General features: G+C 38.8%; 1 protein-coding gene across 4 annotated transcripts in view; it reads right to left on the bottom strand.

The window, feature by feature from the left end:
* The window catches only part of LOC131063486 (DNA mismatch repair protein MSH4), a 223,565-nt gene that overhangs the window by 148,956 nt on the left and 57,692 nt on the right, over positions 1–16,917 (bottom strand). For all 4 annotated transcript variants that reach the window (XM_057997313.2, XM_057997312.2, XM_057997315.2 and 1 more), the window contains exons 6-7: positions 2,917–2,963; positions 248–355 (exon numbers count right to left, since the gene is read on the bottom strand). In XM_057997313.2, coding sequence (XP_057853296.2) covers positions 248–355; positions 2,917–2,963 — 155 coding nt within the window. The remainder of the gene's footprint in view (positions 1–247; positions 356–2,916; positions 2,964–16,917) is intronic.

Below are 16,917 nucleotides of genomic sequence, written 5' to 3'. Positions count from 1 at the left end.
TATCAAATAATTGAGAATAAACTCTCTTGTAAGTTGTAGAGATTAAAACTATTTGGGGATTCACCAATGTAGAAAAACTTTTCTACGAGATTCACAAATGAAATTATGACTTCCTATAGCTCAAACGAATATTTTGACACAAGAAAAAACTATTATACTTTAAAATTTGCATTAAGTTGAATTATAAAATCACTATCAACATTCTTTCACATACATAAATACACCTTTCCTCAAAAGAGAAGCATACCCTCCAACAGTTTTTGTAGAGTTGAGCGTGTGAAAAAGGCTGTTCTTTTTGTTGCTTGGAAGACCAGGAATAGAAGCTAAAGGCTCAATTAATTCCAGGTTCTGTACACTGAATCATTGAGAGAAGACATCGAATTTTAAAAATGAAAGTATGATATAAACTAATCAAGTAATATTATATGCAACAAGTCACCAAATTACAGCATTGCCAACTCACTTATATGATATGCCAAATACACTTTTCCTTGAGAATAATAAGTATGCAGTTTTGATTCATCACACATTTTCTCTAAAATAAATACCCATAAATCTAATCTGTCTCCATGTATGTGTTGAATAATTATATTAGGAAAAGAAAAGAAAAAGTTTTATAAAATTCTGAGATGTAAATTATTGCCACTCTTATTATTATTTTAGCAATTCTGTTGCACCTAGCATCTGCTTATTAAACCATGCTTGTATATAAAACTCAGAAGAGAAGAATGGTGGCCAAAATATACCATATATGCATTATATAAGCTGGTCTAAAGTAAATAGTGGCATGATCATAGTCCTTAAATTGTAGAGTTACCCTGTTTTTGCCATGTTTCCTTTACTGGGGCCTACTATTCTCTTATTTATTCTTAATCACTGTTATCTTGTTAAAATCCATAACATCTTTGGCAATGCTAGAATCCATCCACATCTAGAACCTGATCCCTCTCCACCTCTATTTCATTCACATCTGCATCAGTCATTGCTTACAGCCAAACAAAGATTATTTTAGAACAATATTGTTCTATCCTACATGAGTGTAAATTTTCTATGAAAGTGAGGACTACAGTTACCACCATAAACATCAAAAACATTTATCCTGAGATTCTCGTTTGTGCGTTTCATATTACATGATTATTCTGTGCCTATTTTCCAATGAATCTCCTTATAATCCACTATAGCTCGAGTTTCCAATCAACTTATGGCAAAAAGGGTAACATGTATTGAGGGAAACTTACTTTTAACAAATTTTGATGTTTAAACCTTGAGTAAATTAGGACACCTCCAAGAACCAGTATGACCCACAAGCGAACCAGAAGACAAGAATTAAAGCCTTTACCTTCAATCAACTACAAAACAACATAATAAAACACATTGATTCCTATCCTTTCAGACTCTTATCATTATTGTTTTTGTCAAACCAACCTAAGAGGGAAAATTGATTTCCCTCTCTTTCTCCATCTAGCAAGGGTGGCCTATCATATCTCTACATCAACTTGGACTCCAAGACCCTATTGTTTTTAGAAAATAACCTATAAATTTATCTATTTGCAAGTGATATTGAAATCAAGCTTCAATTGGGTTGTTTTTTATACTCAAAGTAATTATTATAGTATATTACATTATTGATTAAATGATAGGATGTTATGTGATACCTCTAATAGTATTTTGAAGGAGTTAGAAAGCTTCACACAAGAATTTTCTTGTCATTTGATTTATTCATTAAGTCGTCTTCTACTTCACAACCAAAGCCCATATCATTAGAAGCTAATTCAAGTTTGAGGAGGTAGTACAATAGTGAATATTGATATCCATACCATATGGTGTTATCCATTGTGAATTTCCAAAGCATGAAATTGGATGTTCTTGAGACCCAATAGATGATAACCATCATCTTATACCACAATTACACTCGTAGAAGAAGAGGGATCGATATTAAGTTTGTTCTAACCGATGGGAAGCATCTAAGATCCTTTGTGGTAAGGAAACTCAACAATGTGAAACTGTTGAAAGAAACCTACTCACAATGCAATCCTTTTAGTTTGAGGGACGAAGTTTAACTAAAAATTGATTGACAATGGAATTAGGTACTGACTAATGAATAATGTCAATAAATTGATAAACATACACAACAATATGCATATAATTTGAGAAATTGTGATTAAATTATTGAAGTGAAAGAACTAATTTGTCCTCCATAATAGTCTAGATTTGAATATTCTATTTATGGATAAATAAAAACATCGAGTACTGGAAATTGTCAGCTATCGTGAAAAGGGCAGCATAAGGAGCATTGTCACAAACAATATTGTTAGGAACTTAAGAGCCAACTGGCAAGATTCTACTAAAATCTTTCAAAATAGATCATAGAAAAAAATGGAGTATCAATGCATGACCAAAGGTCAAAGCGAATCAAAAGAAGAGCAATTTATAATGGCTAGAAAGAGGTTACTAATCAATTGGAAAAAATATCCACAGATTACTAAAGTAGGATAGTGTGAGGCATAAAGGAGCTTCAAAAGGAGGATCAATAAGAATGAGATGGATATTTCTAAAAAAAAAGATTGATAGAAAGATCCTAACTCCTAAGTGAATAATAAATAAGAAGACTAACTAGGAAAGGAAAAAGATGATTCTAAACAAATGAAAGACATCAGCATTGACAACCATAATAATACGTAACTAGAGAGCAATTTTCTATAATTATACCTTATGGCACTTGAAACGTCTACTTATCTCACCAATAACAATGAGAAAATTATTTTGAACATTATTAATAACCGAAGAATGATAAACACAACAAATTTTATGAAATGTTACTGAATTACTAACTTTACCATTCATTGTCTTTGAGCAACTCAATTTAAGGACAAAAAGTCAGCTAATGCAATGAGCATTTCCTACTTGGAAAAGTACCTTGTGGTATCAATACTCATATGATCAAAGGATCCATTAAAAGTTATCTGCAAAACAACACCATTACAGCATTAAAAGATGATTTCCAACGAAAACCAAGATAACAGTGAAAGCTAAATGATTCCAAAAACTTGAGGATAAAGATATAAGGCGTTTAATCAAAACAAAATGTAAGATTAGGAAGCAAAGAAGATAAGCATAGCCATCAAAAATGTGGTTTGTATCAACTCATCTATTTATCAAAGTAGAAGAAAAACTATTTTACCCTCCTTATAAAATAATATCTAAATCATCTACAGTTTGGTGCACGTTGATGAGATGTAGGAACATACATATTTTCTTCATACTAAACATAAGAATAGGTACTTCCTAATTTGTGCAGTTCAATAATGAAATCAAACTAGAAAGCTCTAATTACTCATATTGGCATCTTTATTCATCAATTCTGTATCAAGAGAGTTCTGTTCAGGAATGAAAACAATCCTCTGTTACAATTCAATCTATCCTATAGTTGTTAGCATGGCCTAAAATCCTTAATTATTTTGCCAAAACTTATTCAATGCAGTAGAGAAAGTTATGCTTGCTATTTTTTGTCACTATATATACAGCAAGATCTATGAGCCTGACCTGCCCACAAGTTGGCCTATTGATGATCAGAAATAGATTGAATTAATGACCAGAAAAAAAATGGCAGTAAAATTCTCATCTGTAATCATATTGGCATAGAATTTAACAGGGGCATTCTCTAAAGTCCATAAAGTATTCAACAAGTTTCCCCGGCAAGTATTGATAATATAAATCTGTTAACATGTTAATCTTCTGGGTTAACAAAAATGTATTTACTATTTACTTTTTCGTTTACATGGTTTTTCTTTATATGGCAGTTTAACTCTTCTTCACTGCTTATAAATATGAATGTGAATCTTCCTTTGTAAGGACAATTATATACAATGATAAAGCAATTCTATTCTGCCCTTGCATTTTATTCCCAGGTCTAACAATGGTATCAGAGCCTTGCTGTTGTAGAAGAAATTGTGAGAGGAAGTATAGTAGTTGCAAATCATTGAGAGTGTAGAAGGATGAAAAATAAGATCTCAAATTCATACTAGCAAGTCATGTAAGGTGCAGAAGATTCATTTGCAAGTGGCAGTAGTACGGAAGTCTTAAAATAAAGAATGATTTTGCTAAGCAGTGACTTTTTTGAGTATATTGGATATGCGACTTATGATAAGTTTGGTACTTACTAATGTATTCCAAGTATTTGAGGCTATGGAGATGAAGATGTCTCCTGCTAATTCAATAGGGTTAGTCCCACATTTTATGCAATTGAGTTGTAAGTTGAAAACCCAAAAAGTAGCTTCCAACACTCTTCTTGCTAAAATGAAAACCTAAGAGGGTGGCTTAGTGGAGACTCGTGATGAAAATATGCAAGGGCATCAATAGGTGTGCATCTATTTATACAAATTTTCAAATGATAGATGCTCTACTCTTATTCCATCAAGGAGACCAAATTGTTGGCATTTTCCTCTCATCCACCAAGGAATAATTTTGTGCCTACCAGATTTGAGTAGAAACATTTCAAAAATGATAGATGTATGTACTTAATATGCTTTGTGCGAATTGGTCATATGACATTGTTGATGTATTCAAGAGTTTGTTGATGCCATGGTTGGTGTACTTACATTCTAGATGTTGCAATTATAGCTTACATTATATTTGTCAAGTTTAATGAGATGGAAACTGAAAAAGATTCAATGTTTGCTATTTTTATTTCTTTGACAATCAATACCATGAGTCATGACATTTAACTTTCAAGCTTAACACAGACTAATATAATAGATTAAATATAATGTCAACAATAAAGACTTGGCTCAAGAGTTCATACTGCATTTCAAAATGTGGATCCACATGCAAAAAACTAAAATAAAAAATTTAAATTATCATATTATATCATTCGATGGGTGAAGTTCCACTCCTAGGCCAGCTATGTTGTTAATTTCCAAGTCCTTAGCTATGATGCTCTATAGATATTCATCACCCTCAAACTCAATTTCCTTTGTAGGCAATCGAATTCGGGGTAAATCATTGAGGCCATCAAGATAACTACTTCATCCTCCAAGGATGTAGCTGCTCCATCAAGTGGAATTTGGCCCCATTTTGTTGAAGGATCCTCCTTGTACTTAGAGAAGGGGAAGTGAGCTATGAATATAGAATAGGTTTTTTATTTCTCAAGATGAAGAGCTAGCTAAATGTCAGAGTAATCTTATTGTAAATGATTGCAATATAGGTGTTTCACTTCTATGGCTCTGTTATCTACCAAAGTTGCACTGTAATGTCCCCACTTTAGCAGTTGACCAAGTGTATGTGCGTTAGCCTAGCTCTACATGGTCTCGAGGGCTAATGAAGGGTTTAAGGGGATCCTGGAGTGTTTTGGCCTAGTCATTTCCAGTTTGGGCCAAAACGGAGTTGATTTACTTAGTTTCAGGCATACTTACTATTTTTAGTAAGTCAACAGCACACAACGGAGGCTAGTTTTGGTGATTGGATTTGATACTCCTCGGTGAGAGCTTTCTGACGAGCTATCACTCACCCTATTCGGAGTCCGATTGCTAATATATTTTAATGCCTGAAGTGTTATTAAAGTAACATTTAATTTAATTGTAAAATATTAAAGTGTTACTTTAATATTTATTTTATGGGGATGTGTGCAAATCAAAGGGGCACCCAAGGGAGACATAAGTGAATATTTTAATATGTTTTATATTGCACATCTTTTATCCCACATTGCTCAAGTGAGTTGGGTCGACCCTTGGAGAAAGAATAAAAGGAAGCTTTTGTGGCTTCATTCAGCAGGTTGAATATGAGAAGAAATTGATGTGTGAGTTACAAGTCCGTTCTTGGCATTAGGGGACGTCTATCCTCTCTTGTGACATTCTAGACATCATTCTTTTGGGGTTTGGCCTTTGGAATCCATTGCTATCAGCTTCATTAGCAGGCAGATTGGGTGCATCTCCAGCTACAGTTAGATTTGGTGTTTTGCTCATACCTTCTTCACTTCTTGTCCAATGCTTATGCCATTCTGAAGGGATGATTTTATGAAGATATTGGACTGATTGAAGACTAATTAATACTGTAGAAGCACTGTAGCGCAGCACTATTCACGCTACTGTAGCATGACACTATTCATGCCACTGTAGCGCAACACTATTCACGTTACTGTAGCACGGCACTATTCATGTTACTGTAGCAGCAACATGGGAAGTCATTGTTGGAACATTATGTGAAAAATGCTGGAGTATTTAGTGAGTTGAAAAAATCTGCTATGTATTTGATTTTATTAATTCTGGAAATAATACCATATCAGCAGTAGTTCAATCTTCATGTTGCATATTATTGTAATTTCCTTCTAGTTCATGTTATGTGATTTCAAATCTATGCAAAGACTTAAAAACAAACAAACATTTCATTTCCGAAGCCATAAGGGGTTTAAACATTAAACGGAGAAATAAGGAGTTGGATGCAAACTGTTTGACTAAATTCCTATCAGCAGTTGGTTTATTTTTTGGGCATTCTAGGGTGTCCATTACATGCACCCTCACCAAGTTGCAGACCTTGGTACTTTGAAGAAACATGGGATCTTTCCAAGTTTGTGGGTCACCTATATTGGAAAGAACCTCCAGAGAAGGCTGGCTTCCTAAAACTATTATCACCTACACTTGTTGATTTTCTGAGAAAAGAGTAAGGAGGAAAACATAAAATTAAATCTACAACCTAACACGTGATACACCAAATGATATCTTAAGAAAAACACAACCAATAACACACAATATAACAGTGATAATACTCTCCTACAAAACCCAATAAATCATAACATTTGCATTAATAGTTTATAAGATGGCTAAAAATCACAATCCTAAGAGAAAAACACTCCTCACAACCTAAGACTGTTATTTCACTCACACAACTTATAACCTGCAACTAATTATACTCCTGCATAAGATATCTACATGCAAACACAATTTCAAGGACAAAAAATGTCACAAAAACCTGTACTAACACTAAGGACTCACAATAACAAAAGAATATGGGAAGGTATAAACTGCTTATTTGTAATATCTCGGATATTTATTTTTTGTTTTTAAGACCAATAATAATCATTAACCAACAGATAACCCGTTAAGGTTAGAAAGCATAAACTCAAAGCTTGCTGAAAAATGCAACCCTTCCACTTTTTGATCACCAAGTGCCCAATGTGGGAAGGTGAGAGCATACGATGAATAGGGGATCGTTAGATCTCAAATCTACTGAAAAGATAAAGTGAATACAATACTGAGCGGCAAGCCAGCCCCTTCCGCTTATCCAGCAGGAAAGCAAGAAACTTGGCGGTGAACTAGCCAAGAGAAACATACAGCAGACACAAATCACTCAGCTGCGATATTTCAAAGGGAGGATTGAATTATAGAAAACTCAACTCGACCGCTTATGTAGCGGGAGGACCATTACAACCAACCATCACTCGACCGCTTATGCAGTGGGAGGACTGAATTACAATATAATTGATATAGGCGGCAAGCCAGCCTCTTCCACTTTTCAGCAGGATGAGAGTTTCCAATCCAGAATGGGTTAGTAGTACTACTTCTTAACCTTACAATAACAGAGAGAGTGAGAGTAGAATAGTAATGCTGAACATCAAAGATAATAAACATGAAACTCTACTAACATCAAATCTGCAGGCTGAAAATGCAAAACCAGCAGCCTATGAACTCACTAAAACACTCATATCTCTCTCAATTCACACCCAATTCACCCTAAAACAATTCTAAACCAGCACTATACCAGCAACGATGAAAACAAACCCAAGACGAGCCATCAAAACACCCTCATTTATTTGGCATGCATCCCAATGCACATCCTAAACCCCACGCCTAACTAGAGAATTTCGATTTACTCTAATACGTTCAATGCTCAACAAAACGGGCCACAAACTTACCGAATGTATCGCCAGTAGTAGGAAAGATGAATGAGCCGGTACCCAGAATGATAGATTCGCCAGGCCAAGAGGTATGAGCAAAAGACAGTTTCAGCAACTCCGCGACCAGCAACCAGAAAACACTCCAATCCCACACTAAACACTCCACAATCTGCAAAACTCACTCACCAACAACACTAGAAACACCAAGACACAGCTAGGTACTATCTTCCAAGTACGAAACTGAGACTTAGCTAGGAAGCCACACTTCGAAGCTCAGATTTTCAGTCACCAAACCGGTAGCATAACGATGCAATTTTCATCAGATACCAAAATGAGAGCCCAAGGCTCTTATTTATAACTTCTAACTCCACCAAATTCAAATGCAAATGCTCACAAATTCATCTTTCTAATTTGCATTTCATTTACCCAAGTGAACCCAAAGATGGCGCCATACTTCAAGTCAAAAGTCATGCCTAGCCAGCAAGGACCACGATTTTATGACTTAGCAAAAACTTTGTTGAATAAAATAACATCTCCCATTTTAATATTGGCGTCCCTTTCCAGACATAAACAATTCGCCTAGCACTTAGGAGCAGTGTTCCACGGGGACGCGTCCCCCCCCTTTTTTGGCGCGTTCCCCCCTCAGAAATGTCTCGGGGACGGGGGGATGGGGACGCGACGTCCCCCGCCGTCCCACCACCGCCACCCAAGCACCGCCGGGACGCGGAGACGTCCCCACGTCCCCACGTCTCCCAGAGAGACGTGGAGACATGGAGACGTCTCCTTGGGAGACGTTTGGGCGTCTCCCCGTCCTTCAAGAGACGTGCAGACGTCTCTCCAAGGACGGGGAGACCCCCAGACATCTCCTGTCGTCCCCACTTATATGCAATGTCTAAAATTAAAATTTAAAAAAAAAGTGAGTTTTTAAGTTTTTTGAGGGTTAAGGGGTAACTCTAATTGGACGTGGGCCAATAGAAAAATAACACCCGATGCCTTTAGAAAATAATAAAAGTATTTTTAGCCTCGCGGGGCGCTGCCCCTCGACCGCCCCTTGACCCCGCAAGGGGCGATGCCCCTTGACCCCAACTTGGGGGCGCTGCCCCCAAACCCCCGTTGAAAAATATAGGGGGAAACCGCGCCGATAGAAGTAGGGAAAATCTAACCTCCGAGTTTGATTAGGCTCCATATAACAACACAACTTAGAAATCTTGGTATTTAGATTTAGTATTTCAAATTTCCTAGTCTCATTTGAAATGTAATTCTTACACTGTAATACTGTCATACATCTTTTCAAAACTAGTTTTTCAAGTACTATATGTATATGTACAAGTATATGAGCACCACCACCCCCCCGCCGCCGTCCCCCCGCCGTCCCCAAATTTAGGCCCTTGGTCCCCCCGTCCCGAAAACGCGTCCCCCCCCCGTCCCCCCGTCCCCAACGCCCGTGGAACACTGCTTAGGAGACATCATGTTATGCACAATTTCCAAAGTCATTAATGAGTAGTAAAAATAATAAAATTAATTATATATTAAACCTTAGAATAAGGAAATAGTATTTAATCACTTATGACTCCAATACTGATTATTAACAAAAACCAGGATGAAGCTGAGCAAGGAAGACCACTGAACTATTGCAGGATCAGGACCCTGTCCACTCCCAAAAATAGAAACACTTCATGCTACCACTTACTAAAAAAAGTAAGTCATGAACTACTACTCCGAAAAGCATGATCTTCAAACCCAGTGACAGAGCATGGAAAGCTCAATAGGACAGTATCACCAAAACAACCAACCCTTGACTTACTAAAAATAGTAAGTTCTCGCCTCATCAATGTTTGACCCTAATTCTTCATTCCACATAGCCAACGGGTCTCAGGAATAGGCCAATGGACCACTGGAAGTACATCAACGAGAAGGGGACATTACAGTCCGTCCTCCCCAAAATTGCTTGTCCTCAAGCAACTGTAAGGCTGGATGCAGTAGAATCTCCTCATTTTCCCATGTAGCATCCTTTGTTGGTAAATTTTTCCACTTGAACAAGTATTCCTTGATCACCCTTCTCCTCAAAGAACGTTCCCTTAAATAAAGGATAGCTTCAGGAACCAAAACTAGCTCTCCCTCCTCATCAAGCGGGATAACTCAGTTGAAGGAACAACGTTGTGTCCAAGAGCCTTCTTGAGGCGTGACACATGAAATACATCATGAATCCTATCGCTTGCTGGTAATTCCAGCTCATACGCCACTTCTCCAATTCTCTTGCTGACTCTAAAAGGCCCATAGAATCGTGGCTTGAATTTCTCAACCCCACTCTTCTTGAGAGTAGACTATCGGTAGGGTTGGAGCCTCAAGTAGACCATGTCACCCACCTCAAAGGTGCACTCAATTCGCTGTTGATCAGCATACAACTTTTGTTGATTCTATGCATGTTGGAGATTGTCTCTCAGAATCCTTAGAATATCCTAACTCTGTTGCATCATATCCTTCGCCTAAGGGGTTCTGCTATCACCAAATACTAGGTTAGCGAAGCTAGGAGATTCATAACCATATAGTGCCATGAACGGTGACATCCGGATGGACATGTGGTAGGAGGAATTGTAGCAATACTCTCCCAGGTGAAGCCATCTTACCCATGCATTCTGTTGCTCCGAGACATAGTTTCTAAGATATCCTTCCAACCACTTATTCACTATCTCAGTCTACCCATCAGTTTGTGGGTGATAACTTGTGCTTGGAGTGAGCACAGTACCACATAATCTGAAGATCTCCTGTCAAAAATCACTTAGGAACTTGTCCCTATCACTCACAATGTTCTTCGGTAACCTATGTAATCTGAACACATCCCGAAAGAACACTTCAGCAATCTCAGCTGCTGTAAAAGAGCTAGTGATGGCAAAAAAATGGGCAAACTTAGTTAGCCTGTCTACCACCACATAAATACTATCCTTCCCTTGAGCCCGTGGCAACCCAGTGATGAAGTCCATGAAAATACTTTCCCATTTTTGACCGGGAATATGCAAGAGTTGTAACAAACCAACTGGCAGAGTGTGTTCATCTTTGTTTCTCTGACATGTGTGACACTCCTTGATGTACTTCAAGACATCATTTTTAAGTCCCTTCCAAGAAAATCTCTCTCGGATCTGCCTGTATGTTTTGAAGTAACCTTGGTGACCAGCAAGGGGAATATCATGGAAAGTCTTCAAAATCTTCTCCTTTAGCTTAGATTCAACCACAATGAAGATCCTTCCTTTGTATAGTATCAAACACTCAACCAATTTGTACCTTTCATCATGAAAAGTAATGCTGGTTACAAACTGATTTTTGGCATAATCAGCAAGCAACAATCCCTCCAATCAGCACTAAGCTCGCATAGTGAGCTCAAATGGGGCCTTCTGGATAAGGCATCAACTACAACATTGTTCTTTCCCTTAACATACTCAATATCGAAATCGTAAGCCTGTAGCTTAATCACCCACTTCTGCTGGCTTTCATTCAAATCCTTCTGATGCATGAAGTGTTTAAGACTATTATGATTAGTCTTAAAAATGAACTTACTCCCCACCAGATACTGCATGAACTTCGTAAGGGCATGCATTATGGCAAGCATTTCCTTGTCATAAATTGAATACAGCCTTTCAGGTCCTCTCAACTTCCTACTCTCAAAGACTATAGGATGCTTATCCTGCATGAGGACTGCACCAACACCTTCTCCAGATGCATCACACTGCAGTTCAAAAGGTTTGGTGAAATCAGGTAAAGCCAAAACAGGGCAGGAACTCATGATTCCCTTAAACTGCTCAAAAACTATATGTGCCTTTTCGGACCATTCAAAAGTTCCTTTCCTTGTAAGATCCATGAGGGGGGCAGCCAACTCAGAATATCCCTTCACAAACCTCCGATAAAAACCACACAGACCCAAAAATCGCTTCAAGTTTGTTATGTTTTCAGGAGGAGGCCAATCAATGATGGCTCTAATCTTTTCGAGGTCCACCTTCACACCACCTGCACAGATAATGTGACCAAGGTAGAGCAACTCTTCCATTTCAAACTCACATTTGGACTCCTTGGCAAATAGGGATTCGGATTCTAGTATGCTTAGCACCTCATCCAAGTGGGGTAAATGCTCCTTCCAAGATTTGTTGAATATGAGTATGTCATCAAAGAATATCAGTACAGACTTCCTCAGCTGTTTCTGGAAGATTCCGTTCATGCATGACTGAAATGTGGTAGGTGCATTCGTCAAGCCAAAGGGCATGACTAGGAACTCAAAATGCCCAAAGTGGCATCTGAAAGTAGTCTGCTCCACATCCAAAGATCTCATCCTAATCTGATGATACCCTAACCTAAGGTCAATCTTAGAGAAGAACACTGCACCATGTAGCTCATCAATGAGCTCATCAATTCTCAGGATAGGATACTGATTCTTAATAGTTTTCTGATTCAGGGCCCGGTAATCCACACGCATGCGCATGGTCCCATCCTTCTTTCTCACCAAAACAACAGCCGAAGCAAAGGGGCTTTTGCTTGGCAGTATGTAACCCATATCAAGCAATTCCTGGATTGCTTTCTCAATCTCATCCTTCTGCTTCTTAGGATATCGATAAGGAGTAGTCATAACTGGCTTAGCTCCTTCTTCAAGCTCAATGATATGTTTTGGACCTCTCTTAGGGGGTTTGCCAGGAGGTGGGTTCTCAAACACCTTACGTCTCTTGGTTATCAAGGCTTGAACATCTTCAGGATAGTTTCGATTCTCTTTTAGTGGTTCTAAAGGTATGACCATGACCTTACTTCTATCTGTGATCAATGCTTGGATGTCTGTGGAATAGCTGCCTTTATCTACCAATGGATTTGAAGGCCTTATCAAACACTCTGCTGCCCACTCCACCTGGTTATGGCGGATCAGCCTCTCCATCCTTTTCAAAGATACAACTCTAGGTCCACCATGCGACATTCCTCTCAATACTACCTTCTTCCCCTCCGACATGAATTTCAACTCCATGGTTTGCAAGTTTAATGTAATCTCACCAAGAGATCTCAGCCATTGAATCTCGAGGATTGCATCATCAGTCCCACCAATGCTAACCACAAAGAAATCATCTCTAATTTCATGATTCCCTAGCTTCAGAGACATGTTGGAAATCATCCAATTGTAGGAAATAGTGGAGACATCTACTACCATGACTTTGAAGCCCTCAACTTCCTTTGCCACTAGTCCCCTCTTAGCAACAATCCTTTCATCAATGAAATTGTGGGTTGCTCCTGTGTCAATGAGAGCAATGACATGATGCTTTCCAATCACATCCCAAACTCTAAAGGACTCATTCTTGTGAATGCTCGAGAGTTGAGCAACCACTCCTCTGTCTTCTGACCCAATTTTAGGCCCTTCAGGAGCCTCTTCATACTCGATGTCCTCAACTTCAGTTTGCTATTCTGAAATTTCAGAATCTGATCCATCTGCAAAATAGCACTCCATCTGATGCAGATTGCCCTTTCCATGACACTTATGTCCTGGGGCCCAAGGTTCTTTGCAAGAATAACAAAGATTCTTCCTTCGAAGTTCTTGACGGAGCTCATCATCCATTCGCGAAGGGAACCTCTTGGTCTGATTTGTGAATTTCTTCTTATCCTTTCTAAAAGAGAAAGGCTTGGACTGAATTTTGTTCTTTGGGGCAGCCAACTCCATGCTTCGAGATTTCTTAATAGCTTCTGCCAAGGTGGGCGGATCAAATGCTTTAACCCAACCTTTCAAAGGTTCCTCAAGTCCTTCAGTGAAAAGGACAACTAACCGCTTCTCAGAAATGCTACTTACCATAACTGACAAATTTTGGAATTCAGTTACCTAAGTGTCCAACAAACCTTGCTATTTGAGTTGAGCAAGTTCTCTAAATTTCACCTCTGGATCTTTGGTGTCGAATCTCTCAATCAGCTTATTGGTGAAATCAGCATAGGTGGTGATTAAGTCGTGACCAAGGGTGACCAACCCATGGTACCACCATTCGTGGACCACTCCATCCAAGTGCAAGGTAGCAAACTTGATGGCATCTTCTTCCTGCATAGGCCTCAAGGACAAGTAATTGTCCAACTTCTGCACCCATGCTCTAGTTGTGCTCTTAGTGCTTCCATCAAAGTGTGCTAAAGTCACTCTTCCAAGAGCTTGCTGATAATCTCTTGGGGCAGCAAATCTATTGTCATTCCTCCTTCCTCTCTTCATTTTCTAATTCATAGACTGATCCAAAGTGAGGATATCTCGGATCTCACCAAGGAGAGAAGCATACTCCATGTAACTGTTTCTTATTTCATCAGTTGTAGGTATCTTCGTTACAACTTGTTGTACTTCTCTTGGCAGGAATACAGGTTGTAGAGGTCTTGGGGTTGAACCTCCACTGTTGCTCCCGTTGTTACACCCATTTCCATTGCCTACAAGAGCATTAGAAGTGTTGGCTTCCGGTCCATTGTTGGGTTGGTTAGGGGTCCCAACAACGTTCTGGTTAAGTTTGGCCAGCAGTAGAGACATCATGTCCATCATGGCATTGAATTGTCTCTCAGCCTTCTTATCAGGTGCCTCATTCTGTTTTGTAGCCTTGTCTGCCATTGAATCGACTGAGTCTGAAGAATCCAAATCCTTCCCTCTGTTTCTCAGTACTTCTGAAAATGTATCCTCTTCCGACACTACCGGAATCTGAAATTGATATCTCTTCTGTTCTCGGTTGTAGTATCTGACGTCTCTGTCACTCATGGAGAATTCTGAGTCCACTATACTCACAGGCTGGCAGGAAAACCAACTCTGATACCACTGTAATATCTCGGATATTTTTTTTTGTTTTTAAGACCAATAATAATCATCAACCAATAGATAACCTGTTAAGGTTAGAAAGCATAAACTCAAAGCTTGCTGAAAAATGCAACCCTTCCACTTTCTGATCACCAAGTGCCCAATGTGGGAAAGTCAGAGCATACGGTGAATAGGGGATCGTTAGATCTCAAATCTGCTGAAAAGATAAAGTGAATACAATACTGGGCAACAAGCCAACCCCTTCCGCTTATCCAGCAAGAAAGTAAGAAACTTGGCGGTGAACCAGCCAAGAGAAACATACAGCAGACACAAATCACTCAACCGCGATATTTCAGTGCGAGGACTGAATTACAGAAAACTCAACTTGACCGCTTATGCAGCGGGAGGACTGAATACAATATAACTGATATAGGCGGCAAGCCAACCTCTTCCACTTTTCAGTGGGATGAGAGTTTACAAGCCAGAATGGGTTAGTGGTACTACTACTTAACCTTACAATAACAGAGAGAGTGAGAGTAGAACAGTAATGCTGAACATCAAAGATAATAAACATGAAACTCTACTAACATCAAATCTGCAGGCCGGAAATGCAAAACCAGCAGCCTATGAACTCACTAAAACACTCATATCTCTCTCAATTCACACCAAATTCACTCCAAAATAGTTCTAAACCAACACTATACTAGCAACGATGAAAACAAACCCGAGGCGAGCCATCAAAACACCCTCATTTATTTGGCATGCATCCCAATGCACATCCTAAACCCCACACCTAACCAGAGAATTTCGATTTACTCTAATAAATTGAATGCTCAACAAAACGGGCCACAAACTTACAGAATGTATCTCCAGTAACAGGAAAGATGAATGAGCCAGTACCCAGAATGATACAATCGCCAGGCCAAGAGGCATGAGCAAAAGACAGTTTCAGCAACTCCGTGACCAGCAACCAGAAAACACTCCAATCCCACACTAAACACTCCACAATCTGCAAAACTCACTCACCAACAACACTAGAAACACCAGGACATAGCTAGGTACTATCTTCCAAGTACGAAACTGAGACTTAGCTAGGAAGCCACACTTCGAAGCTCAGATTTTCAGTCACCAAACCGGCAGCATAAAGATGCAATTTTCATCAGATACCAAAATGAGAGCCCAAGGCTCTTATTTATAACTTCTAACTCCACCAAATTCAAATGCAAATGCTCACAAATTCATCTTTCCCATTTGCATTTCATTTACCCAAGTGGACCCAAAGATGGCGGCATACTTCAAGTCAAAAATCACGCCTAGCCAGCAAGGACTATGATTTTATGACTTAGCAAAAACTTTGTTGAATAAAATAACATCTCCCATTTTAATATGGGCGTCCCTTTCCAGACATAAACAATTCGCCTAGCACTAAGGAGACATCATGTTATGCACAATTTCCAAAGTCATTAATGAGTAGTAAAAATAATTAAATTAATTAAATATTAAACCTTAGGATAAGGAAATAATATTTAATTAAATCACTTATGACTCCAATACTGATTATTAACAAAAACCAGGATGAAGTTGAGCAAGGAAGACCACTGAACTGATGCAGGATCAGGACCCTGTCCACTGCCAAAAATAGAAACACTCCATATTGTCACTTACTAAAAATAGTAAGTCATGAACTACTGCTCCGAAAAGCATGATCTTCGCAGCCAGTGACAGAGCATGGAAAGCTCAGTTGGACAGTATCACCAAAACAACCAACCCCTGACTTACTAAAAATAGTAAGTTCTCGCCTCATCAATGTTTGACCCTAATTCTTCATTCCACATAGCCTACGGGTCTCAGGAATAGGCCAATGGACCACTGGAAGTACATCAACGAGAAGGGCACATTACATTATTAGTACAAAAGGTGTTACAATCTGTATTACCCCTAAAAATGTGTTACAAAATCATCCACTTTTGCAGAAAGAACTCTGAAAGTACAGTCTACACTAAAGTGAACAAGTCAGAACCCCTAAAAAGAAGACTAAAGGAGGTATATATGCTTTTCCAAAAGCAAACAATGAATATAAAACTCCACCTCCTCTTGGGCGAGCAAACACAAAAACCCACCTTTTGAAGACCTAAAACAGGTCTAAAAGGGAAAAACTTGGGCCAAAAGTCAAGCCCCTCCACTGTCCTGCCATAAAAGCTCTAAATGCACCATAAATGACCCTAAAATATCTCCTGACAGGCCTGCAAGCCTTCATTAA

This window comes from Cryptomeria japonica, chromosome 6, assembly GCF_030272615.1.
Source record: "Cryptomeria japonica chromosome 6, Sugi_1.0, whole genome shotgun sequence".
Classification (NCBI taxonomy): domain Eukaryota; kingdom Viridiplantae; phylum Streptophyta; class Pinopsida; order Cupressales; family Cupressaceae; genus Cryptomeria; species Cryptomeria japonica.
The sequence above is the reverse complement of the archived record's forward strand: the minus strand, read 5'-3'. Positions and strand labels throughout refer to the sequence as shown.